The sequence below is a fragment of the Camelus ferus genome, chromosome 16, assembly GCF_009834535.1.
Source record: "Camelus ferus isolate YT-003-E chromosome 16, BCGSAC_Cfer_1.0, whole genome shotgun sequence".
Taxonomy (NCBI): Eukaryota; Metazoa; Chordata; class Mammalia; order Artiodactyla; family Camelidae; genus Camelus; species Camelus ferus.
This window is the reverse complement of record NC_045711.1, coordinates 18,084,211-18,111,214: the sequence shown is the minus strand read 5'-3', so window position 1 is coordinate 18,111,214 and position 27,004 is coordinate 18,084,211. Positions and strand designations below refer to the sequence as shown.

Sequence of the window (27,004 nt, the reverse complement as noted above, 5' to 3'; positions counted from 1 at the left end):
AAATCTGGGACAAGACAAGGATGCCCACTATCACCACTCCTATTCAACATAGTCCTGGAAGTCCTAGCCACAGCAGTCAGGCAAGAGAAAGAAATAAAAGGGATCCAAATTGGAAAAGAAGAGGTAAAAGTGTCATTATATGCTGATGACATGCTACTATATATAGAAAACCCTGAAAGGTCCACACAAAAACTAGTAGAAATAATCGAAGAATTCAGCAAGGTAGCAGGTTACAAAATTAACGTTCAAAAATCAGTTGCATTTCTTTACACTAACGATAAATCAACAGAAGAAGAAAGTAAAGAAACAATCCCCTTTAAAATAGCACCCAAAGTAATAAAATATCTGGGAATAAATCTAACCAAGGAGGTGAAAGAATTACACACAGAAAACTATAAACCATTGATGAAGGAAATTAAAGAAGACTTTAAAAAATGGAAAGATATTCCATGCTCTTGGATTGGAAGAATCAATATTGTTAAAATGGTCACACTGCCCAAGGCAATCTACAGATTTAATGCAATCCCTATCCAATTACCCAGGACATATTTCACAGAACTAGAAAAAATCATAATAAAATTCATATGGAACCATCAAAGACCTAGAATTGCCAAAGCATTACTGAAGAGAAAGAAAGAGGCTGGAGGAATAACTCTCCCAGACTTCAGACAATACTATAGAGCTACAGTCATCAAGACAGCATGGTATTGGTACCAAAACAGACATATAGACCAATGGAACAGAATAGAGAGCCCAGAAATGAACCCACAAACTTTTGGTCAACTCATCTTCGACAAAGGAGGCAAGAATATACAATGGAATAAAGACAGTCTCTTCAGCAAATGGTGTTGGGAAAACCGGACAGCAGCATGCAAAACAGTGAAGCTAGAACACTCCCTTACACCATATACAAAAATCAACTCAAAATGGATTAAAGACTTAAACATAAAACAAGATAAAATAAACCTCCTAGAGGAAAACATAGGCAAAACATCTAAAAAATTTTCTCCTAGAAGAAATAAAAGCAAGAATAAATAAATGGGACCTAATGAAACTTACAAGCTTCTGCACAGCAAAGGAAACCAGAAATAAAACAAGAAGAAAACCTACGGAATGGGAGAAAATTTTTGCAAGTGAAACCGACAAAGGCTTGATCTCCAGAATATATAAGCAGCTCATACGACTCAATAAGAAAAAAATAAACAACCCAATCCAAAAATGGGCAGAAGACCTAAACAAGCAATTCTCCAAGGAAAACATACAAATGATAAAAAAGCACACGAAAAAATGCTCAATATCACTAATTATCAGAGAAATGCAAATCAAAACTTCAATGAAGTATCACCTCACATCAGTTAGAATGGCCGTCATTCAAAAATCCACAAATGACAAATACTGGAGAGGCTGTGGAGAAAGGGGAACCCTCCTACACTGCTGGTGGGAATGCAGTTTGGTGCAGCCACTATGGAAAACAGTGTGGAGATTCCTCAAAAGACTAGGAATAGACTTACCATATGACCCAGGAATCCCACTCCTGGGCTCGTATCCAGAAGGAAATCTACTTCAGGATGACACCTGCACCCCAATGTTCATAGCAGCACTATTTACAATAGCCAAAACATGGAAACAGCCTAAATGTCCATCAACAGGTGACTGGATAAAGAAGATGTGGTATATTTATACAATGGAATACTACTCAGCCATAAAAACTGACAACATAATGCCATTTACAGCAACATGGATGCTCCTGGAGAATGTCATTCTAAGTGAAGTAAGCCAGAAAGAGAAAGAAAAATACCATATGAGATCGCTCATATGTGGAATCTAAAAAACAAAAACAAAAACAAACAAACAAACAAAAACAAAGCGTAAATAAAGGACAGAAATAGACTCACAGACAGAGAATACAGACTTGTGGTTACCAGGGGGGTGGAGGGTGGGAAGGGATAGACTGGGATTTCAAAATTGTAGAATAGACTACACTGTATAGCACAGGGAAATGTACACAAAATGTTATGATAACTCACAGAGAAAAAAATGTGCCAATGAGTGTGTATATGTCCATGAATAACTGAAAAATTGTGCTGAACACTGGAATTTGACACAACATTGTAAAATGATTATAAATCAATAAAAAATGTTAAAAAAAAAAAAAAAAGGGAGCCACAAGACTTGGGACCTGGGAGTGGCAGTGCATAAACTCGTTTTGAAAGGACCATGTCAGGTAGGTGTTGAGTTCAAAAGCTGCCCTTAAAGACAAGCACAGTATTAAACCTGAAAGGGGTTGCCATCTCCAGGGCACAGTAATCGATGAAGGGTTACCATCCCTATGGCAGTGACAGGTGATGGGCTACTGTCTCTACAACGCGGTGACAGTAACAGACAAGAGGTTACCGTCTCCACGGCGCAGTGATAGATGAGTGTCTCCGCGGTCACGCTGTTGATCTCATCAATAAACCTCTGCTTGTCAGAGAAGAAGCGATTCAGCTTTTCTGTAAGTTTCTTGCACATGGTGATGCAAAATTTATATCGCTCATTCAGATTTTTGACAACTGGAAAAAAGTTGAGGTGACAATTTTAATTTTTCTCCAGAAACAGTGACAGTGACATGCAACTTTCCTGCTGATTTCAGGCAAGTGACCCTAAATGATCATTGGAAACAATGCCTGGGAGGCACTCCTCCACGTGTGCTCTCTGCCAGTTCATTAAAGATTGAGAACAAAGTTCTTCTGACTGCTCTTCGTATCAATTAAATGCCAAAAACAAAGAACAGAAAAGCCAGCATCTTTTCCCATTTAAGAATATTTAATAGCACAGTGATTTCCCGTCAAAAACGTCCCTCCCAGTGTCATGGGGAAAGGCGCTCTCGAGTCCCCGGGATCCACGCTCTGCTCCACCCATACCTTGTTTCACACCCGCGGACGGGCTCAGCTTCCCGGACTTGATCTGCTCTTTGGCGAGGTGGAGAGAGGCTGCCAGCAGCTGTGCGGCCTTCATGTACAACACCAGCTGCTCCACCCGCCTGTAGGGAGACAAGCTGTCAGTGCGGCACCCTGCGCCCTGCAGACCGCCGCCACCACCACAGCGTGTCCCCGGGAAGCTCATTTCCTTCATGCTTTCAATGCACAAAGAACTCCCAGAGGAAGAAGGTTCAGCATGGAAAAAAAATGTGAGCTTTGAATACAATGGATACACTCAGATAAAAGTAAAATATCTTCAACAGTGTAATTTACAGGAAAGGCAACACCAAGGCTGCAGACTCTCCAAGGCTTGGCTGGCACAGCAGTGTCCAGCATGGTGAGATAAGGAGAGATGCCTTGAAGCTTCTGCTACTGGGACCTGACCTCCAGGGGAGGACGAGGCCGCCAGCTCAGACTCACAGAGTGGGAAGACCCTGGAGATGAACGCCAGGGGCACCTACCCCCAGTCCTTGCTCAGCTGGCTGATCTGGTCCACCACCACACTCTCCTGGATCTGGTACAAGGAAACGGCGGACGTGCAGAGCTCTGGGCTCCCCCCACGCACGGCGGTCAGGTCCAGCACACACTCCGTGAACATGAGCATCATGTTCAGGTGGCGTAAGGTGTCTGTGTGTTCTCGCTGCGGCAAAGTCAGTTTGTCTCAGAAACTTGCTGGTCAAGGAGAGGCGCGTGCTCTGCACACAGACCACGGCCACTGCTAATGTTTTCTATACTTATGAATATGAGAACGCCCAAAGGAGACTGAAATCTTTAAATTCCAGAGAACTAGCGAGAAAATACACACACATGCACCCAGACGAAGGTGTGTCATGCGTGTGTGTGTGGATGTATGAGAGGGCCCACAGAGTTAAGCTTCAAAGGTATGAGGTCACTGTGCTCTCACCGGAAAAAAATGGAACACCAACAATGAAATCAACATACACGAGACAAGCACATGGCAAAACAGACGCTGAGATTATAAGGACCCTCTGTATACTAAACCACACTTCTTGGTAGTTCAGTTAATTCTACTGACTGACCGACAATTTCAGACATGCTTTATTTTAATTTCTGGTGGTTTTTCAGTTAACATTGATTCTTAACACTAAAGCTCTAAATTTTCTGTGGTCTTTTCAGTTAAAGAGGGGAGTAGAGAAAGACATAATAAGTAGCATGCAATAAAAATGGGTATTCTAAAATTAATGTTGTTTTGAGATTTGTTTTTAGCTAAAAATGTATTTTGAAATCTCAAATAAGACTAAGTTTCCCACTCTCCTTTTATGGCTAAAAAGGGATGAGAATCGGCTCAGTTTCCTAGAGACAGGAGAATAAACCAATCAACTTTTGAAAGACTCTCTGCTCTATGACAGCATATTAGACTGGATGTTCCAATACGTATTGGAACATAATTTATGCCTAATTTAATGGAGATTGAAAAAACTCTGAAGATTGCTTTTCCAATCTTAGATTATATTTTCAAAATTATAATTTAAACTTACTACAGAATCACTATTAAAGTTTTACATGTAATATCTCATAATTGCTATTCTCATTCACACAGAACAGAAATATTAGAGGTCCAGCACGGAGAGAGAATTTTTCTTCAGTTGATCTGAAGACTGTTCATTTTAGTCTGAAATGCAGGCTGAGCTGCACCGTGTCAGGGACTAAGGTCCCAGTGGAGCCCCCCAAATGCCATCCTAGAGGTGGTGATGAGGGATGGAGCTGGCCCGGGCTCTGGAATCACAAAATTCTTCTTGTTCTGGATTAGTGCTCAGTACGCTTCACATGACGCTGTGTTTTCCCTGCAGAATTGGCTCTGAGGGGAAGAAGCTGGTCTACACTACAGACAGGAGTGTCCAGTCTGCTGGGCAGGTTTATTCTTCAGCGTTATGGACTAATCTGGCATTATAATTTTTTTAAACCTAAGTTTAAGTGTATCACTTCTGTCTTATGAAAAAAAGTAAGATTTGAGAATAAAAGTTGTGGTTTTAGGACAAAGATTATGCTTTAAAAGTCCTATAAGTAGTAAATAAATTTCAGATAAAAAAACAAAGAACACAAAAATGTTCACATCCCTCCCTACCAACCAGAGTTGTTACGCACGCCACTGTCAACATTATTCTGAAAAGACACCAGCAATGTTTTCCAAATAGAAAATGAAAGGGAAAACCCGCCAGGCCTTGCTATCGGATTCTGCTCTTTTGTCCCCAGACCACTGTCCTCTGCAGCCACGCTAAATGTCACACCACGACAGCTGTCCCACCTCCATCAGCGTCTCCTCAGGCAGTTCAGGGGCTTCAAAGGTGATGAGCCCCTCCAGACTGGGGGGTGAAGCACCATAAGGCATGTGTCTCAGGCCAGGAGCCGCCTCTGCTCCCGGAGGGGAGGCCCCCGAGCAGGGCCCGGGTGGGGAGCCTGTGCACACACGGCCGCACAGGGAGCCTCCAGAGCCGGCTGCGGAGAGAGCACACAGGCGAGTGAGTGCCGGGCCAGGGCACAGAAGGGCCCAGGGGAAAGCCACCGAGCCTGTCCACGCACGTGAAGAGGTTTTATCTTCCCTTTACTCCCTGTCTGCATGTCTGTGTTACAGAAATCACCACAGCTACTTTAAAAATATTCCGTTCTGAAGAAATTTACAGCGTACATGTCTCTCCCTGCTGCTCCACAGTCTTCACAGCTGTAAAACTCTACTTTTGTAAAGCCGCTACAAAGTGGCTCACTAAACTTATATACAGAATGCTTATCTGGAGGCTTTCATGCTATTTCTGATTTTTCATATCACAAGTAACCCTGTGATGAAACCTCCCCGTCTTTTGAGTCATCTACTTGTGATAAACACTCCAAAGCAGTGTATCAAGAGGAGTGGGATGACCACAGATCAAACGCTGCCATGAGCGCATCAGCAGCTCTCTGTAAGCCGCTGCGCCACATTCTGAGCAGTGAGCACAGAGGGCCCACTTAGCTTCAACGGCAGTGCACATTATGGTTTTTAAATCCTGGCTTAGTTAGCAGGTATAAAATGTTATTTTCTTAATACAGTTTTTATTTTCTAATACTTTTAATAATCCCAAAGTCAAGATCATTGGCTCTTTTTCTTCTCTCGTTGACTATTTATAGCTTTTGCTTATCAATCTACTTATTAATCTACTGGTGTCTCAATTAGTAACTGACTGAGCATAAGAGAACTTAGGGGACACCAGGTGCAACATACGGGATGATGTCAGATGATCACTCCTGTCAAGAACAACTGGAAAACACTCGTAGCGTTGGTGTTAACTACCTATCTACAGGGCAGATAAAACCAGGCTACCGGCCTGTACACAGGACTAAGGACAAAGACCAGAGCTCAAAGTAGGAAACTAAAACTTAGAGTTCTTAAAAAAAAAAAAAAAAAAAAAAGATACAACAGTCTATGATTTTCAAAAAATGTACTGGTGTAGGAGAATAAGCCTTCAGCACAAGCTGTGCAGCACCAACGTGCACAGCTGCCTCACATTTACGTCACAAAGCTACAGCGTTATACACTATTACAAACGTACAATACAGTACCTTTTATGTTATAAACTTTTTCCCACAAAGATTGCCTCATTTACCCTTTATAACCCTTTAAGGTAAAGAAAATCATGATCTCCATGTCAGTGGTAAAGAAACTGAAGTCCAGAGAAGTTACGTGACTTACCTAAGTCACACCACTAAGTCATCATCAGAACCCACACCCCAAGCACAAGCCGAAGACGGTACTAAGACAGCTCCTCACCTGAGGGTCTTGCTCGGAGGACTGTGTGGGCACAAGTGGGGGCTGCAGCACTGTGTGGAGGGGACCCCACGGTGAATAGGACAGCCCTGGAACCTGCCGCCGTTCCCACAGGAGGTGCCAGGGCAACACCACAGGCTCCTGCGGGGGCTGCAATAAGACGTTTATAAAATGTGTTATGCATCTGAGGGTGGGACTACAGGGAGACCTGTATTTTCATACAAGGGGTTTTTTTAAATTAAACAATAAGCGTTTATTACTCTTAAAATCAGAAAATTCAATACAGATCTCCATTAAAAATACTTTATGGTCATCTCTTCACAGCTGTGAATCTTCTCTAACACTAACGCCTAGAATTCAGTTACTTCTGTATACTTCTAAAATATGTGAACTGCAATCACACTTGAGAATAATTTGACAAAGTGGAAACCAAGAACTGGAAATAAACATGTGAGTTAACGACCTGATTAAAAAATGGGCAGAGGACCTGAATAGATATTTTTCCAAAAAAGACATACAGATGGCCAACAGGCACATGAAAAGATGCTCAACACTGCTAATCATCAGGGAGATGCAAACCAAAACCACAAGATACCACCTCACACCTGTCAGAATGGCCATCATCAAAAAGAACACAAGCAACAAAAACTGGTGGGGATGTGGAGAAATGGGAACCCTTATGCACTGTTGGTGGGAATGTAATTTGGTGTAGCCACTGTGGAAAGTATGGAGGTTCCCCAAAATACTAAAAATGGAACTACCGTATAATCCAGCAATTCCACTCCTGGGCATGTATCTGAAGAAAATGAAAATGCTAATTCAAAAAAATACACGCACCTCAATGTTCACAGCAGTATTATTTACAACAGTCAAGACATGGAAACAACCCAAGTGTCCATCAACAGATGACTGGATAAAGAAGACGTGGTGTATATATGTAATACACACACACACACATTGGACTGTTATTCAGCCATAAAAAAGAATGAAATTTTGCCATTTGCAACAATATGGATAGACTTGGAAGGTATTATGCTTAGTGAAATAATTCAGACAGAGAAAGACAAATACTGTTATCATTTACATGTAGAATCAAAAAAAAAACAAACAAACTAGTGAATATAAGAAAACAGACACAGACTCACAGATACAGAGAACACATGAGCAGTCCCCAGCGGGGGGGGGGGGGGGGAGGGGAAGGGGCAAGACAGAGGCAGAGGATTAAGACATACAAACTACTATACACAAAATAAATGAGCTACGAAGGTAGATTACACAGCACAGGGAATATATCCAGTATTTTATAATAATAAATGGAGTATTAGCTATAAATATTTTCTATCGCTGTGTTGTGCACCTGAAACTAATACTGTAAATCAACTGTACTTCAATTTTAAAAAACGTGAGGTAAACTGAAGGGAAATCAGGAGTTTCTCCTCAGCAACAGAGCTTGAGAAAGATACAGAAAGTTGAGTCTAAGTACATATATGCCTTAGAATCACATCTTCACATCTGTCAGGAAGAAAGGGAGGTGGGACAGGGGTCAAAGGGGCCTGAGGGACTGAGCCTGGGCTAAACCAAGAAAAGGTAAAAACACCCCCCCATCCACCAAACAATGCAGAATCAAAGTTGTCCAAAGCTGTTTCAGACTCAAGCGTCACATTACATCACATTACCACAGAATGGAGGCAGGAGTTAACATAAATCATGAATGTAAAACTAGAGAGATACTGAACTAGATGCAGAAAAAATTTACGTCTAAGTGTCCATCTTATCTGCAACAGAACATAACAAACTTAAAACATTTAACAGCAGAAGAGAGCTCACAAAAGTCTTCCAGGGAGCAAGAAACGGCAAGTGGAAGTTGATTAAATAGCACCTGTTGTCACACAAGATGTATCAAATGGCACAGATTGCTCCTTACTTAATATTGTTACGATTTTATTTTAGTAAGTATAAGGAAAGAAGATTGTCATGGGTGTATCTTAAGAGTCAATGACCCTATTTTTTCCCTAAGGTCTTGAGGTTTTATACTATCAACAGTTTTTATTTTCAGACACTGAAACTTCATGATTAGAAAGAGAAATTTGTGACTTCAAATGATGACAATGAAGTTCAAGAGGAAGAGAGAAAAGTAGAAGTGTAAATTATCAAAGATGCATTTTATGCCTAAATGCTCTTTAAGAGAAAAAATCTGGTTTCATATCCATAAACATAAGCTAAATCAACAGCAAGCAGAAGGAAGGTAATAATAAAGTTTAGAGCAGAAATCAATGAAATAAAACAGGAAAACAATAGTGAAAAAAAAACAAAAGTTCATACTCTGAAAAAGATCAAAACTCACAGCCTTTAGCTAGACTGACTAAGAAAAAAAAGAGAAGACTCAAATATTAAAATCAGAAGTGAAAGAGTGGACATCACCACTGCCCTGAGAGAAGTGAAAAAGGAGTTTAAGGGACTACTACGAACCACCGTGTGCCAGCAAACTAGGTAACCTGGACGAAGGGAACACGTTCCCAGAAAGTGACTCAAGAATTTAAGAGCACGAACAGGTGTGCAACAAGTAGAGAGAGTGAGCCAGCAATCAAAACTTCTCACAAGGAAGACCCCAGGCTAAGCTGGCTCAACAGGTGAATCCACCGAACATTTAGAGAAAACCAATTTTTCACAAACTCTTCCAAAAATCTGCACACTTCTCAATTCACTCCATGAGGCTAGTCTTACCATGATACCCAAACCAGACAAGGACATCACAAGAGAAGCACAGGCTCTCGTGACTACAGATGTGAACATCTCAGACACCGTGAATCTGGGTCTGGCAAGAGGACTGTATGCAACATAGCCAGGCGGGATTTGCCCCTAGATTGCATCAGGCTTCTCTGCAGAAACCATGCGAGCAAGATGAGAGTGGAGTGAGGCATGAAGCCCCTAGCACACTCCCTTTGGGTTACAAACTGCACTCAGCTAGACATGTGCTGGTCCAGATCTCTCCTCCTGAGGAGGCTCATGGGAGAGTCAGTAAAGAATTACAGAGAAAATAAGAACACAGAGGTTACGACAGTGACTCAAATGTAAGTGCACATAATAAGCACAAGGGGAGCTTGTTAAAGACCCAGATTCCTATAATCTCCTCCCAGAAAACACGATTAAACATGTCTGGGTTAGGGTCTGGAACCTGCCCTTGGCAATTCTTGACAAGCAGTCCAGAGTAACCGAGATGTGGGTCTGTGGACAGAAAGGTCCCGGAACAACCATGAAAGAGTCGGGATCCCCCAGTGGCCTCCGGTTCTATAGGGAACGGCCTGCTACAAGAAATGCCAGAGTACATGTGTGTTCAGGCTAACTCTGGCCAGTATTAGCCTATGATAAAAACAATTCTGGTCAGAGTTCCTTCTAAACCTCAGGCTGCTGATTATCATGATAAAAAGTCTCTATCTCTCAGCTCTTGAGAAAGAAGGTGAGAGGACAGGGGCTGGATGGAGAAAGCTGGGTCAACAGGTTCCTAAAAGTAGACGAGTGGAGCAATGAGGCCCCAGCCCCAAGCCAAGATATCCACGCCCTAACCCCTGGCACCCTTCCACAGGCTATATGTATCCTACAGGGCAAAGAGGAATTAAAGTTGCAGATGGAACTACTCGATGACTTTAACATAAAGAGATTATCCAGATTATCCAGTGGGTCCAATGTAATCAGAAGGGTCCTTTAAATATAGGCAGAAGGTCCGAGTCTAGACTGGCCATTGCTGGCTTTCAGGATGGAAGAGGCCACGAGCCAAGGAAGGAGGGCCGTCTCTGGGCTGGAAAAGGCATGGAAATGCATGCTGCCCTAGGGCCTCCGGGAGGGGCACGGCCCTGTCAGCACCTTGACTGCAGCCCAGGGAGGCCCATGCTGGACTTCTGACTGCAGAATTATAAAATAATACATCTGTGTTGTTTTAAGTCACCAAGCTTGTGGTAATTTATAGCAGCAACAACAGGAAACCAACAAACAAATAACCTGCCCCAAAAGAAACCAAGTTTCTCTTACCGATATCCATCGGCCGCTCTGCATTTAAACTGTCTGTGCTGCCCTGGTGTCCACCTAAAGGTGCCTTCACTTGCTGATCTGATAACTTCCCAGTACTGACAGATCTAAAAAGAAGAATGATGTTAATAAATGTATACTTTAAAAAAAATCCAGACATTTAAATAACAAGGGTGATTTAAGCCAACCCATAAAAGGGTTAATGGAAAGGCAGTGAACAAGGAGACAAAAAATGGAGACCAAGCAACTCAAGGCAGAGATAAACTTCAACAACCGAAATAAAGCAAAGACAGGAGCAGACAACTCAGGGAGAAGAGCTCTGAACGCACACAGGGATGGGCAGCATCTACGGTCTCCTTAACAGTAACGGATCAGTATCACTGAGCATGAGGCAAAAAGCAGCCACTGAACTATCTCGGTCTGGCTGTTTTTGACGGAAACATGTTGAAGGCTGGAAGGAAACAGGGTTCCGTACCTGCCAAACGGCGCCTTGATCTGCTGCTCCAGCTTCTGCCTCTCACCTCCTTGTGCTGAGAGACAGCGAGAACACCCCCGTGGGTCACTCCCATCCTTAGACTGCCCCTCAGAAGGCCCTGGACGAGTGACCAAGGCTAGCAGGTTGGAAGACGCTTGTGTTTTAGGGATTTTGAAAGGAGCTGTGGTCTAAAGAAACACGTAAGCCAGTTACCAGATGTCGGCAGCGTTCAGAAGCGTGGGGCCGCTCACGGCACGGACACGGGGAAGGGACAGAGACGCAGGCAGACCCGGGTTCCCATCCCGGCTCTTCTGCTTCCTACAAATGACCCTGACGGCTCACTCACGTTGAGCCTCAGCTTCCTTTTTTCAGAACTACACAGGCTACCACACACAAAGCACTCAGCAGGTATCTGCTGTGCCGGCGCACCCCACGTGCCCGTCAAACTGCAGCCCTTCTCCTGAGTCATTCCCACCAAGGGCTCACTACGCTATCTCAGGACCTGCTGTCCCACGGTACTGCTGCCTCCACGCCCACTCTGGCCACATAGTCTGTGGGAACCTTCAACTGGCACCAGCCACTGGACAAGCACGTACCCCAGACGGCCGCCCAGCCACAGGTAAATGGACGTTCCGGATACGACTCCCCACCTGCCCTTGATCTGCAGTCCCCCCGTTTCCCCAGGCCTTCCCCCGTGTGCCCTCAGATCAGACCCTGTGGAGCTCACCAGAACCCCAGTATTCGGTTTGCACTGACCAACCCTGCCTCAGCCCAGGAGCCCCCAAGCACTCCACCCATGGATGCTAATAAGGCACGTGCCCCAGGTCCACACTCTGACCTGATAGCCTGGTGTGGCCCCTTGAGGTGTGCTGGGTCCTTCTTCCGGGACCTGGGCATAATCAACTTCTCTAGTTCAATTTCTCTTGTGGTCTGTTGTTGGACCTCAGCTCACCATCCAGAACAAGATGCCCCGCTTAACAAATGTTAACTTAACAAAGTTGTAACATCCACAAAAGGGTTTAAGAAACACACCTTAGTAGGAGAGCCAATGATTGTTGGTAAAGGAGTTTTAAAGAACCAGTCAGAACTCCGTGGAGAGGACCCCATGTGCTTGGTGGGATAGGTCCCGAGGCTGCCGGGCCGACTGGGCTGAGGTGAGGGGCTGCATGTGGCCCCGGCGTGGGACGGGCACAGGGGGTCAGAGTGCTGCTTTCTGAGCTTCTGCTTGTTCTGGTAGATGTCGGTGAGGGTGGGGGCGCTCTGCAGCCTAGCACCCAACAAGAGAGATTGTGGTGAGGGAGTCTGCGGCCCTGGAGAACCTGCCAAAGAAACAGGCACTGTTCACCAAAGTAGACAAACGCAGGGCACAAGCTGAGGAATTAAGACAGTTCTTAACATGAGAACCCTAATGAATGTCTTGTTTTCCATGAGATATTCCAAAAGTTGTCTACCTGGCAAGAGACAAGTTCTGGCATCTTTTACAAAGCAGTGACAAGCACATGGCTGCTGGTGTCCTCAGGGGACGGAAGTTAAGGAGGATGTAAGTGTCAGCTGTTTTTAACAGCGTCAAGCCAGTAACTCAGAGTAACAAAGGTCTAATTAGCATCAAAGAGAACCAAGTAGCAAATGGTTAAAGTTAACGCAAACAACAAAACCCGACACTGAGCAAGACGACTCCTGCTCTGTACCTGAACACACACCAGTGCATCATCAACATAAATACTCCCTTTTCTCACACAGCAATTTAAAGAAACTTTTCAAACTAACCTAGAATAACCCCTTTTCTTTGCCCCCCACCAAAAATTTTGCAAAGAAAATTAGGAAACTAATATACCTTTCCTGGATTTTATTGTCTAAAGATAACAAACATATGGATATTTATTTTTGTCAGTTTAATGAAGTTCATTTAAAACCTGAAGTATCATATTCTCTAAAAAGAAAACACTTATCCACAGATATTCTTGCCTCTTAAGGGGTCCCCGTATCAAGAACCTGGGAGGGGTGTCCTGACACAGTGCACATTTGGCTACAACAAGGGATTTCCCCACACAAATCCTGTGGTTGCCAACCTAACATTCACTAAGCCTGGCGCTCCAGTTACAAATTCTTCAGAGCAACTTGCAAGCCAAACTACCACCAATAACATTAAAAACACATAAATCTTCTCAATGACTAATAACAATCATCGTTCCAAAAACAGACACCGCTAGGAGCTTTTGCTGCTGACCACTCCCGGCTTAATCTCATCCTAACTCTAGCATATTATTCTTCAGAACTGGGCTCTGCCATATGTATGCCCACACACAATAAACACTGACAACATGTTATGATCTGGGGAAAGTTGTCCAAGCTCTATTGTTAAGGAAACACAAAATTTGGAAAACTAACCCTAAAAAAGAGTTCTTTTCTAAGTAACACAGCTTAAATTCCTTTAATTTTGACAATTAAATTTAACCCAGTTAAAATTCCTTTAACTGGCCAACTCCTCAAATGCACATAAGGCTTATAAAAGTGTGATTTACGCGTATCTTTTCAGGCATATATATTTTATATAATAAAGCAAATAAACATCTCTTTTTTATCTGATGCTAACTGGAAGCTCTTATCAAAAACAGTACTGATCAAAGTAATGAAATTTCATTTTCTGGAGTAATTTTCATTATCTGAGTAACAATAACCAAAATTTAGCTAAGTTACATTAATTCCTAAGTCTTCGTTTCATAAAAGAATCATAAACTCAGAAGATAACTACAATACATAAAACAGATAAACAACAAGTTTATACCGTACAGCACAGGCAACTATATTCAATACCTCGCAGTCACTTATGATTAAAAAGAATATGAAAAGGAATATAAGTATGTTCCTATATGACTGAAGTATTGTGCTGCACACCAGAAATTGACACATCGTAAACTGACTATACTTCAATAAAAACATTAAAAAAAAAACCTGTCAGAAAAAAAAAAAAAAACTCAGACAATAACTGATTGGCTGTGCTATGCTAGAGCACATTAAACCAAGACCCTAAACAGGATAGCAGAGAAAATATTTCATATAAATTGTTATTTTGTTAAGACTGGAAAAACGTAACTCAAATGTACTTATGGCAGGATCAAAATTATTAAATGGCAAACACGTCTCTGACCTGCCGGGTCTCTGCGCCTGGCCTCGCGGCCCCGAGGGCGCCCACAGCAGCGCCGACTGAGCTGCTCAGGGGTGGTCCCAACTACGAAGAGGGAAACAGCAAGGGACGGGGAAATGGCTCAAAACCAATAAAGGGGGGAAACAGGCAACACGCACAGACCGCACACCTCCGTTCACAAAGCGTAACCAGCGAAACCTGAGCCCAGCTCACGTGTACTAGGCGACCGAGGCGCTGGGTGGGGGCAAGAGGTGGAAGGACCCCAGACCCGGCCCTGAAGCTGAGAGCTGGGGCAGAGCCAGGGAAGCCCGCAGCGCCTGTAAAGGCACGTTGTTAAGGCCGAGAACAGAGACCGTACCGAGGGTCGGGGCCTGCGGAGTGCAGGGCGCAGCCGACCCACAGCCTAGCCGCCGTCCCTCCACCCGCCACGTTCCTGCCGAGCCACGCTCCCCGCTGCTGCGCAGCCCTGAGTGTGTGGGTGGGGGGTGGGTGACTTAGTGCTTGGGGACACTCTCTGGGCCAGGCTGAAACGGTCTCAGAACTCACTGCGGTCAGAGTTCTCGCCCATGCCTGCCCTGCCCCCTCTCCATCACAGGAGCTCCCAGCCCCTCTCCCGCACATCACCGCATGGACCTCCTCCGTATGCACCTCCGAGAACCCAACTAACAGGAGGGAGAGTCAGGGAGGCTTCCAGGAGTTCAAGCAGACAAGAGACATGTATCTACAAAAGGAGGCACTGACCAAGTGGTGGGGTCGGTAGGTAAAGACCGGACCCCAAGGAAGGGCCTCTTTCTTGAGAGCAAGGATAAGGTTTGGGCCTCCTCTCTGGAGGCCCTGAAGAGCCTCAGGAGCCGCTGATGGGTGAGGGAGGGCCAAGATTTTGTTTGAAGTCTTTCAGCTAAAAACAACTTCAAAACCATTGCAACAGTGGGAGTGGTTATACAACCTTTGAAAAAAAAATCATCATCCTTGTGGTTTTTGCTTTTTTGAATTGGGGCTCCTGGGCACTACTTCAGCCCTTCTGGCTCTGCCCCCTCCTGAGACGTCTCCCCACTCCCTCCAATTTCTGCTCCAGGGGTTGTGATGGAGGGTGGGGGCCCTGTCCTTTCTGAAGCGTGTGCGTGCGTACGTGCGTTCTGTTTTGCCAGCCTGAGACCTGCCACTGCTGGGCCTCGAGGGCTGCAGTCGGCCTGCGCAGCAGTCCCCCATCGATGCTGCGGGCTGTTTCTCACAGACTCAGCTGAGATGTTGCCACGGCCTCTCTCACACGTGTTCTGCAAGGTGGAGCATTTTGTCTTAGTTACACGGAAAATGTGGTTTTAGGTTTGTCTTTCTGTCTGGTTGGGATTTGTTGTTGCTGCTGCTTCTCTGACTTCGGCTGGTTGGCCTGAGAGTCCTCCCTGCTGCTGTGCGGCTTCCGGGAGGTGTAGGGGCCATGCAGTGGGGCAGCACCACCTTCCTCCCGCAGCTGGGAGGCCTGACGGACAGGGCCCAGGGCTGAGACTGCTCTGCGGGCCTTCAACCTCCTAAGTCTCAGTGCCAGCAGGGCAAGCATCTTACACATGTTAACCTAGTGCTTCTGACTTTACATTCAGAGCCCAAACCCAATGGAGACACTTTTTATCCATAAGATCCATGTCTACTATCACATTTTCAGTAGAGAGATTCTCAAGAGCCAACGAGGAGCTGGGTGGAGCTGGAAGGTGGGCCATGGCCCCAGGCAGGGAGACTCCCCACCACAGCTAGCCAGTGCTTGTAAAGCCAGTGTCAGGTCAGTCATAATGAAAAAAGCCTGGAAATAACCGCTTTAACTTCTCACCCAAAGGGGAAGGTGAATAAGGCCTGGAAGACCCAGTGGAGAGTCTCCGTCCGACGGTCTGCGCCGTGTCTGCTGGTGCTGGGGAGCAGGATCCCAGCCGGGGGAAGCCCAGGGGGCTGGTGTTGGACCTTCGCACCGCCGCAGATCTACAGAGGAGAACAGCATTACGCCCTTGTTCTCTGGAAGGTTCTAGGGCTCTGTCTTTACTTCTGTCTTTTTTCCTAAAACTTTCTAACAATATGCCACGTGGTAGATTTTTTTTTAAATATAGAACACAGTCACACAGAACAAATATAAAATGGATAAAATTACACAGAGTGAGGTCTCCCTCCCATCCTGGTATCTCAGTCTCAACACTTTCCCAGTCCTACTCAAAAGGTTACCATTCTTTCTGGTTTCTAATGTATCCTTCTAGAGTTCCTTAATTCCAATATAAGCAAAGTAGATAAACCGAATACGTATTATGAATACGTATTATTCTCCTCTTGTTTTGATAAATGTAGTAGATAACATACCAACCACTGTCACATTTTGCTTTTAGGTCCCCTTTATATTATTAAAGTTACTGAAGACCCCAGAGAGTTTTGTTTATTTGACTTACATCTATTGATATTTACTGTATTAAAAGTTAAGACTGAGAAATTTTTGTAATTGTTAATTCACTAAAAATAATAACCTTATATGTAACATAAGATTATGAAAATGATTATTTTCCAAAACACCCCCTAAATTACTGAGAAACGTGACACAGTTTTGCATTTTTTCAAATCTCTAATGTCTAGCTCAGGAGATGACAGACAGTTGGGCACTCAAACTGTTTCTGCATCCAATCCACTATACAACATGCTACTTTGGGTAAAGTAGCTGAAGAAAATCTAGCCTTCAGGTACGTAACTGGAAAAGGGAGGAGTATTCCAATAGCCTTTCCAGACACTTGTCACACTTTTCTTTGCTGCTACACCAACACTCAGCAAGAGGTCATTTCTAAGATTAGCTGCAGTGTGGGATCTGAAACCACATCAGTGAAGTTTGTATTCGGTTCCATTAAACTTCACTCTCTGCAAAGCACCTTGTACCACAAATGGGTCTTAGACTACCACGGATGATTTTTTTTAGTGCTTGGTCCTTTGGAACGCATTGTTGACTGAGCTGTGCAAATGCTGACACATTACAACATCAAAAGGCCCCTTTCATATCAAAATACCACCACCTCGGTTCACTTTCAGCAGAACAGCTGCCAACACCCACAGCCAGCTGGCCAGCGTCCTCTCAAGCACCAGCGGTGCTGCGAAAAGGGGCCAATTCAGCTGGCAGCCACAGCAGCCAGGCCAGGGCTCCCCTGGAGACAGCTGCCCAGCGCGCCCACGTCCACCCAGGGCCAAGACTCTCACAGAGGAGCAACGCTTTCACCGCTTCACTGACGACACTCCTGGGCGCCGCGAGTGTGTGCTGGCGAGGAGACAAGACTAACAGCATAGCTGAAGCTGCCACCCTGATGCGTCCTGAGGCGCCAGAAGCTCCCCCATCGCTGCCTGTGCACCGTCAGTGCACACGTTGTCGCAGTGAAGGGAGCAAACGACACCCTAGGACTATGGTGAAAACGGGTTCGACCTCACGGACCTTCTGAAATGGAGCCACAGACCACACTTAGAGAACCACTGCTAACGCGCTGTTACTCACTTTGCTTTCTTCATTTTATAACATACTTTGGAAATTTTCCTGAGTACACAGAGAGCTTCCTTACTCTTTCTGGAAGGTGTCCTCCTGTCACAGACAGAGCATAATAAACCAGCCTCTTACGGCAGGCACCTGGCTCAGCGCCCAACCTCTGCCATCACGACAGCTGACCTCTCCGCACACACGCAGCGTCACACACAGGCAGGGACTGTGTCTGCAGACCAAGTTACCAGAAGCTGAGTGCTGGGTCACAGGACACTCGCATCACTGATTTTCACACACATTGCCAAATGCCCTTCCTAAAAGTTTTCCTAATGATAGGTGTTTTGCAATGGCCCTATCTCTGTGATGCGTAGGCTTGGCTGCATCGTGTAGTATGGTGTGTGGATGTTTGTCCACAAGTATAATTATATCACATCCTGCGGGACAGTGAGGCTCCTTTTCCATTCACTGAGCTACTCGTTTGGTGGGTCCTTTAACCTACAATCTTGTCTCCTCCAGTTCTGGGAAAACTTCCTTGATTATTTCCTGGAAATTCTCTTCCTTGCTATTCTAATTTTCTCTCTAGCATGCCTGTATCAAATTACCCTGCAAGAGAATTTTTTTATTCGTATTTTCCATCTTCTTTATTTGATTCACCTATTTCAGATATTTCCTCAACTTTGTCTCTTAGCATTTTTTAATTACTATTATTTTTGTAGGTTTTGGGAAGGGGGAATTAAGTTTACTTATTTATTTTTAGAGACAGTACAGGGGACTGAATCCAGGACCCTATGCATTCTAAGCACGTGCTCTACCACTTGAGCTGTACCCTCCCCACTCCAATATTTAGTTTTATTTCAGTTACTATATTGTGTAATGTCCAAGAGGTCTTTTTTGCTTTGGTTGTTTTCAGTAGCATTTCGTTCTCATTTACGGCCGCTCCTCCAGCCTCCCTCTGGGAGCGAGTCCCCTTCTCCCCGCACTCTGGCTGTTTCCTGCAGGCGGTTTTCCCGCGGAGCCGTCTGGCTGCCTCCACACGCCCCACCGAGCTCACTCAGATGCGTCAGCATCTCCGACAGCACGCAGCCCACCCTGCCCGCGACGGCAGGTGGCCCTCTTCCATTCTGTCTGTCTTCCAGAAACATATGGTGTCTCTCACCCACTGAGCATCTGTTCTCGTTTTACTGCCTCTGTGGACTCACACCTTGGCCATGCTTACTACTTTAGTGCGATGCAGAAGGAATAAATCATATGCACGCAGCCTGCTGGTGAGATTTCATCTTTTAACAAGTTCTTCTTCAATTGTTAAATATAATTGTACTTGTGGACAAATATATACAAATCATACTACATGATGCAGTCAAGCTTACACATCACAGAAATAGGGCCATTACAAAATACCTATCATTATTCAAGTTTGCACACCTCCATCAGACACGTACGCTAGACAGTGAGCCAGCCATGGAAAGTCACAGACCTCTCAGTAACGACGACACTTTCAGAGGGAAGGAGAAAGCACCCGGAGAGGATGCGAAGGGGCTCACCTCGGGGAGCCCTGGGGGTGCGTGCCGGAGCCCGCCGCGCCCATGAGGTGCTGCTCCAGGCGCTGGTAGTTCCTTATCTGAGTCGGGACTGGAATGGGCATCGCTTCACTGTGAGGAGACACAGTGGGCTGACATGGCCTGCAGACATAAGTCATCGAAAAGGGAAAGAAATCCAAGTCAGAGTGTTTTCTTTCATTTACCCACTGGTGAGTTTTAGAGAAAATTCCAGAAGCCAAATGATCACTTCTTGTGAATAAGAAATGATCACCTTAAAATACATATAAAGCCAAAGAAATCCCATGTGTCACTGAAGGAGCGCTCCTGGCAGTCACGTGCGTACTGAGACTTGTACAAGGCGCGCCGACGCCCCCTGCAGCAGCAGGAAGAGCCCGCAGGCTGGCCCGACTCCACTGCAGCCCCTCAGCCTGCTCTCCCCGCTCATGGGAGGGAAAAGCGTCTCCAGGAAGGTGCGCTGGGCACAAGAACAGGAAGTTCAAGAGCAAAGATGTCTGGAATATTTACAAAGCTATGACGGCAGGGAGCGTGCCCAGGGATCTCTGACTCGCATGAAGACTGAGAATACACTGTGCAGCTCTCAGAGCGCGCAGCTGAGCTGTGGCCCACACTTGGCAGCCTCCTGGGTTTCTTTCCCTGCTCTTCACAAATTCAGGAACTGTATGTCCTTAGACGATTTTCAATCCAATTTACAACATATCTTCGAACATCAGGGACAATACTGGGCCTTAAGAAAGATGACTTACTTCATTCTTCTGCCCTTCCCTAATTCTAACAAAGCCACAGAATCTCCCACTCTTCCTCAGTACAACATTACAGATAAAGAGGTTATTACATAGTTATCTAAACAGCATTATTATCTTCTAAAGTATCACTTCAGAACTTTTCCAGCCACTAGAGGATTTCATATTGAAATAAAAATAAAATACCATCTGTAGCAAAGATCTTAGTTGCTTTCCCAATATCCACTCAACCACTGTTTCTCACTAGCAGCACTCAAAGGTTATGGGCGGCATGATCCGCCCAGCTGAGCGATGACACAGCCGGACTCCCCGCGGCCCCGAGCCGTCGGAGGTCTTCCTTGGTCATGAGATGTGAGTCTATTCATCCTTCCTCCTACCGGGAGTTGGGGTGCCTACTGCAGACTCAGCGGCTGCCTTGAGACCAGAGTGAAAAGGCAGAAGGCTTGGAGACATTTTCCTTGAGCCCCAGAAATGAAGGTAACGACCAGTACTCTTGACTTCTCTCCACATGCGAAAGCTAAAGCTTTGGTGCCCCACCCACACTTGGTGCACCCCGCTGTCCCCAGCCAAGCGGAGCTCCTCCCTGACACGCCCCCCGGAGCTTCCACAAGCCTAGCGCTCACTGAGATAACTCCAATAAACACAGCGATCTAAGGTTTTAGATTCTGCACCCCTGACTGTGAACTTTGTCTACAACCTGAAACCAAAAAAAAACAAAACAAAAAACTTCCACGACTCAAGACCCAACAGCTGTTCAAGGCTTCCCTCCAGGCAGCCCAGGCGCCCCGTGACAGAACCACCGGCACAGCCACACGCCGCACAGCCTGCAGGACAATGCTGTCTCCCTGCCACTGAGACCTGCTGAGCCATGAATAGGTGGCAGAGCAAGCACTTTTTTAGCCACATATTGTCAAGTTCTAGTATTTTTCCTGAACTTGTTAAATCAGTAAAAGGAAGTTAAGATGCTGGATAAAGATACCCTACGGAGTAAACCTAGCAACCTCCTAACTCAGAGCACTTCTCAGGGGATCCCAAGCAGCCAGCTGGCTTCTCTAAGGACCCGGGGCCTCCCCCGCCGGCACAGCAGGCGACGGCCAGCCATGGCCGATGTCCTGTTAACATGTCTCCGCCGGGCTGTGGCCCGACCTTCCAGCAGGCTTGCTCAGGCCAGAAAGCCTTCCATGGACACAGCCCCAGAGCCCTAGCTAGCTAAGACCGCTGCAGCCACTCTTCCATCTAGCTTTATGCTAACAAGGATATTTAACTATTCCCCGACTCCTCAACTTCCAGGGGAGGAGGGGGAGGGTCTGTGTCTGCCCTGGGCACCCCTTCCTCAGTTCAGGGCGTTCTCTCCTGCACAGAGTACGAAGAAGCCTAGGCAGCTGGCACACACAGTGCCACCGCCACACATCCCTTGTCTGTAGTCACAAATGCTGAGAGGAAGACACGGAAGGGCTGATGACTGGCTGCACGGCGGCTTCCTCAAACTCACAATCTTTACAGCAGGAGATCCTAACTGCTCCCTCTGTTTTAGGAGGACTCGGTGAGAAAATCCTAGGACGTCACACTGATCAGGATGGCATGACTACAGCTAGACTGTGAGGCGAGGACAGAGGGAGATGAGGAAAGGGTCTGTACGGAGCTCCCACGGCGCCCAGGCCCTGCACCTGAACGTGGAGCCGGGCCGCGGGGAGCGAGGGGGCAGAGAAGTAAGGGCTGGCCCGGCCTAGGACCTGCAGCTGCAGACAGACAGCACAAGGTGGGTCCAGCCAGAAGGGGTGAGTGCCCATGGAGAGGCAAGGACAAAAGGAATGCACTCAGAGATGACACACCCTAGGGATCATGGGCCGCACACACAACTGGCCTCCATCTACGGCCAGTAACTCCACCTTCAAAGGCTGATATTCTAAAACTACTGAAAAAAAAGAGAAGAAAAGAAAGAAGAAATAACAACAAAAACCAAAGTAAAACCAAAAAACGTTTTTAGTTAAAAAGATGTTCTGATATCCTATCCCCTATGCCTGTGTGTACTTTTGGTCTGGGCGCAGAGAAAATATTTGTAAATCATATATCTGATAAATGGTTAACATCCAAAATATATAAAGAACTTTTACAACCAGCAACAAAAAAATAACCTGATTAAAAATTGAGCAAGGACTTGAACAGATAATTTCTCCAAAGACAATCTACGAATGGCCAACAGGTATACGAAAAAATGCTCAAAACTACACTAGAGAAATGCAAATCAAAACTGCAATGAACTATCACCTCATACCCATTAGACTGCAGTTATCAAAAAACCAGAAACTAACATGTGTTGGTAAAGATGTGGAGAAACTGGATCCCTTGTGCACTACTGGTAGGAATGTAAAATGGTGCAACTGCTATGGAACTCCTCAAAAAGTTAAAACAGAATTACCATATGACCCAGCAGGTCCACTTTTGGGTATTTGTCCAAAAGAACTGAAAGCAGGCTCTTGAACAGATCTTTGCACATTCATTTTTCACAGCAGCATTATTTATAACAGCCAAGAGTCAGACGCAAACCAACAGATGATGGATAAACAATGTAGCATATACATATAATGGGTAGTACTCAGTCTTAGGAAGGAACTCTGACAGGGATGAAACTTGTGGACATTATGCTGAGTGAACAAAGCCAGTCACAAAAAGAAAAACATTGCATGATTCTACTTAAATGAGGTACTCGAAATAGTCAAATTTAGAGACAAAAAACAGTGTGGTGGCTCCCGTGCCTGTGGCTGGGGAGGGGGGAGGGGGTGCTGTTACACAAGAGCACAGAGCTTCAGTTTTGCAGGAGCAACAGTCCTGGAGATCTGGCGCACAGCACTGCGAATACACTTAACACTAGTACTGAACTCAAACTGAAAAATGGTTGCAATGGCAGATTTTATGTGTTTTCTACCACAGTTGAATTTTTTTTAGAAATAGTAAATTGTGAAACAAACTAAATTTTAGAATCAAGAACATAAAGTTCTATAACTTTACTTAAACAAAAAGCAAAGTATGTAAAATCTTTTAGTTAAATATATGCAAACATACCCTCCACACACCAAGAACTCACTGGACGCATGTCTGCCAGCAGCTCCCACTGGCGTATCATCTAAAGGAAAAAGAAAAACAGTCAGTTCTGCTATACCACCTGCTTTAAAATGTACATTGTTCCAACGTGATTATTAGGGAAAACATTTGAGCACAGTACAAATTTATCATTTGATTATCCTGTGTTACAGCAGGTGAACACAGAACACTGCACCCAGCTGAACTCACAGACTACAAGCACCAGGCCTTTCCAAGGTCAACTGTCATCACATTTATGAGGTGTGTACGTATTTCTTCACCGTTTAACGTGTGCGGAATCGGTGCTACCAGTTTTTATCATGTTCCTTTTAATATATCACTGACAAAGGTTTTGAGGGTTGTGCCCCGATCCCAATCTGCCCATGAACTCTGGTTTTTACTGAACAATTCTGCAGGGTGTGGTGATCTCTAGGAAGACGTTATGTCACGTTCTAGCATAGCTGCCTGTAAACCGAGTCTCATTCACTCTAACCCTGGGGCACCCCATTCTCCTGCGAGACCCTCTCCTGGGTCCTGCGTGGGTTGCTGAACAAGATGCCATGGAAGCGGGGCCTCTCAGACACAGATGCCCCAGGCCACAGGGCATATTCCTCTGCTCAGACATCATCCGTTTATGGGAACAGCACAGCTCAGAACGCAGGGGCCCTCACCCGGTCACTGCTATACACTAGGTCACAATGCCCTGTGTGGTCCTTAAATGGCTGCAAAGGTATACTCAGTGTGTGTTGATGTGAAAAAGTAGTGTTAATCAAGTAATACAAATTTTAAAAAATAAAATAAACCATGCTAACCTCAAAACACTCAAAAAGGAAAAAACAATCACAAATGTCCCTTTGAATGGGCCCTACGTGAGAAGTGAGAAATGTGTTTACTTTGGCGTACAAGGTCCTTGCTCTCATGAAGCTCACACTCCAGTAGGGAAGGAAGGTAATAACACCAGGGAGTGATGAGATGTAAAAAGGAAAATAAATCAGGGTAAGGGGATGAAGGCAGGAGCAAGGAAGGAGTAATTTTAAAGAAAACAGCTGCCTACGGGGAATGGAGGAGACGGCAGAGTGGCAGGGTTGAGAGTGCCGGCTCACTAAGTGTACCTCTGAGTTTGGAACCATACATCATTATGAAACAAGATTAAATCAAAGGAACAGAACAATCCCTAGGAATCAGAAATAAAATTAAGTGAAGAAACCTCATCACATATGAACTTGGAAGCATGAGCACCGGAGGGGAACACTTTCAAGTGACTTTAAACTGGGCAATGTAATGGGACATCCCTAACGAGAGCATCCAGAAGACAGAGATCTTGCATGGTCGTTAGGGACCCTAGCGTCACCTCCTTACCACACTGTTATCGGAAACTACAGGCCAAGAGGGAAGGAGAGAAAAAAGGCAAAAGAACAGAGAAGTCAACAGCCATGAACACCTGCAAGCTAGAAAGTCGATGCAGGTGCTGTCTGACAGGGCAGGCCCAGGAACACGGGATCCTTAGCCAGCAGAAGGAAAGCTCAGAAGAAAACCAATGTATACCAGAGGTCCCCAAAAAGCTAAGTAATTAGCAGTGCCAGGTAACTTTCAACGTGGCACTGAGCCCAAGACCGAAAGGATTAGGTCAAACTTGGAAGCAGGATTTCTTATCCTTTCTCACCATTTCCGTGCAGACAGGCAATGCCAATCCCCCACTGCAGGAAAAGACGGATGTTTACACTTGGGACGGGGTCTCTGGATTGCGGAATCCTGGCCGAGGTGAAGGCAGTGGTGAACAGGGAGAGGTGGCTGGGGGAGGGGCTGTAAGTGACGGCTTCTTCACACAGACCACTGAGACCGTCCAGCCTTCTTCCCCTGCTCGGCCCTCACAGGGAATCAGGTGTATACTCTTCACGCAGAAGACTGGCTGAGTCTTCACTGGGGATCTGAGCAGCCCTCCAGAAAGGAAGCATTCCAATCCAAGACAATCACTCAGCCATGTCACCCAGTGTAGACTGCCATTAGACCCACCTGTACAAAGCTTTCAAATGTTTTAATTGTCCATTCTTAATTATGAGCATCTAACAACCACCAAACATCCAAGGAAAGAATCCAAAATGAAAACCAGACTCCAAAACAAACTGGGGGGTATAAAAAAGAACTAAACAAATATTTTTCAAGGAAAAAATAGAAAAAAAATGTATATATTTAATACCCTTAGAGATAAAACACTGCACCTTGAAATAAAAACAATACTCAGAGGGGGATAAAAAGTGCTTCTGAAAAGTAAAAATATGAGAGCATAAGTGAGAAACTCAATAAAAGAGTGATGAAGTAAAATATATATTTTATGGCAAGATGAGTAAATTTTAAATAAAAATTTCCTCTGCCCATTTGGGCCTCCTCCCCTTTCTAGTGTGTGGTGCATCTGCATTAACCAGACCTCCTTAGGAGATAACCCTCCTCCTAATCTTGTGAAGGGTCACAGTGACCCCTGTTCACTCTGTACGTACAGACCCAGACTGTGCAGTGGTCAGTATGTCGTCTGATGTATAACCCCACATCTCAAAAACTTATACAACTGTGCTTTCACCTCTAATAGGAGGAAAGGTCCTCAGAGCTTCTGAAAGACAATCTCATCAGTTAAAAATCCTCAAGTTGGCACAAATAAAAATTTCCATTTCTTTCTTAGGTTGACTACTGATAACTTTTTTGTCAACAAGAGTTAGAAGAAAACATTAAGGAAGTTTCCCTTAAAGTAGAGCAAAAAGATGGAAAATCAGACAAAAAAGATAAGAAAATCAGGAGTGTACTCAAGTGTTTTCTACTAGCATGTTTTGTACCATGTTGCAAATACCCCTTCTGGGGACTCAGCCCTGGTTTTGCGTGTAAGGAGCGCTGAAGTCGCCATGCCATCCCAGCAGCAAGTGAACAGCGGGACAGACCAGAAAATCCACGGCTCTTCTGGGATCCACAGGAGGGCGGAGGGCAGTGGGCTGACCTCTGCCCCCAAGACCAAAGAGACAGGCAGACAGCAGCTTACCAGAGAGGAGCCGCCGGGGGCCAGGCAGAAGCACTGGAGACAGGACTGACAACTTGCTAGACGCTCAGTGCGCACACCTTTGGGAGTTAAAGGCACCAGGGAGACGCAGTCATAGGAAGGCTCACAAAGCTGTCAGACTGGCCTCCAGGAGCTCATCCCGGCTCCTACAGCTCCCACAGCAAATGCTGGAGAAAACCCTTCCTACTCCGGGCATGGGAGGGGCAAGGAGCACTCCCTTCTGCTTCACAAGGCCCAACCTCAGGGAAAAGGGGTTACCCAGAGCTCAATCTGCTGGGGTGAAACTCAGAGCCTAACTGACCTGGGGGGTGGGATATACCCAACTGCAGCCGCCTCTAGCCATCCTGTTCCACCTAAGGCAGGAGGAAGGAACTGAAACACTGGTGATGGTCACAGCCCAGAATCACCGGGAAGAACAAAGCTGGAGGATGGACACTGCCTGACATCAGGACTGACTGTAAAGCTGTGGTAATCAAGACAGTGCGGAATCGGCAACAGAACAAAGATCAATGGACCAGAACAGGGAGCCCAGAAACAGACCCCCATAAATAGTCAACTGATCTTTGACAGAGAGAACGACAATACAATGGAGCAAATACGGTCTTTTCAACATTCACATGCAAAAACAAAACAAAGCAAAATTAATCTAGACAAAGACCTTACACCCTTCAAAAAAAATTAACTCAAAACAACTCACAGACATAAATGTAAAACAAAAAATTATAAAACTCCTAGGCGGT

The 27,004-nt window shown here is 45.3% G+C and overlaps 1 protein-coding gene across 10 annotated transcripts in view; it reads right to left on the bottom strand.

Moving 5' to 3' along the window:
* Positions 1-27,004, bottom strand: part of ULK2 (unc-51 like autophagy activating kinase 2) — a 71,991-nt gene that overhangs the window by 9,852 nt on the left and 35,135 nt on the right. For 8 of the 10 annotated variants that reach the window (XR_004326705.1, XR_004326706.1, XR_004326707.1 and 5 more), the window contains exons 14-24: positions 23,204-23,264; positions 19,383-19,520; positions 16,180-16,325; positions 12,248-12,534; positions 11,216-11,403; positions 10,744-10,847; positions 6,721-6,867; positions 5,227-5,417; positions 3,422-3,600; positions 2,904-3,022; positions 2,395-2,552 (exon numbers count right to left, since the gene is read on the bottom strand). Coding sequence is in view for 7 of the 10 variants with exons in the window: in XM_032498928.1 (XP_032354819.1) it covers positions 2,395-2,552; positions 2,904-3,022; positions 3,422-3,600; positions 5,227-5,417; positions 6,721-6,867; positions 10,744-10,847; positions 11,216-11,403; positions 12,248-12,534; positions 16,180-16,325; positions 19,383-19,520; positions 23,204-23,264 (1,718 nt within the window). In the remaining 3 variants the exon portion in view is untranslated. Of the gene's footprint in view, positions 1-2,394; positions 2,553-2,903; positions 3,023-3,421; positions 3,601-5,226; positions 5,418-6,720; positions 6,868-10,743; positions 10,848-11,215; positions 11,404-12,247; positions 12,535-14,363; positions 14,445-16,179; positions 16,326-19,382; positions 19,521-23,203; positions 23,265-27,004 lie in introns of all 10 variants that reach the window. The other 2 variants (XM_032498931.1, XM_032498929.1) reach the window with 2 other exon arrangements.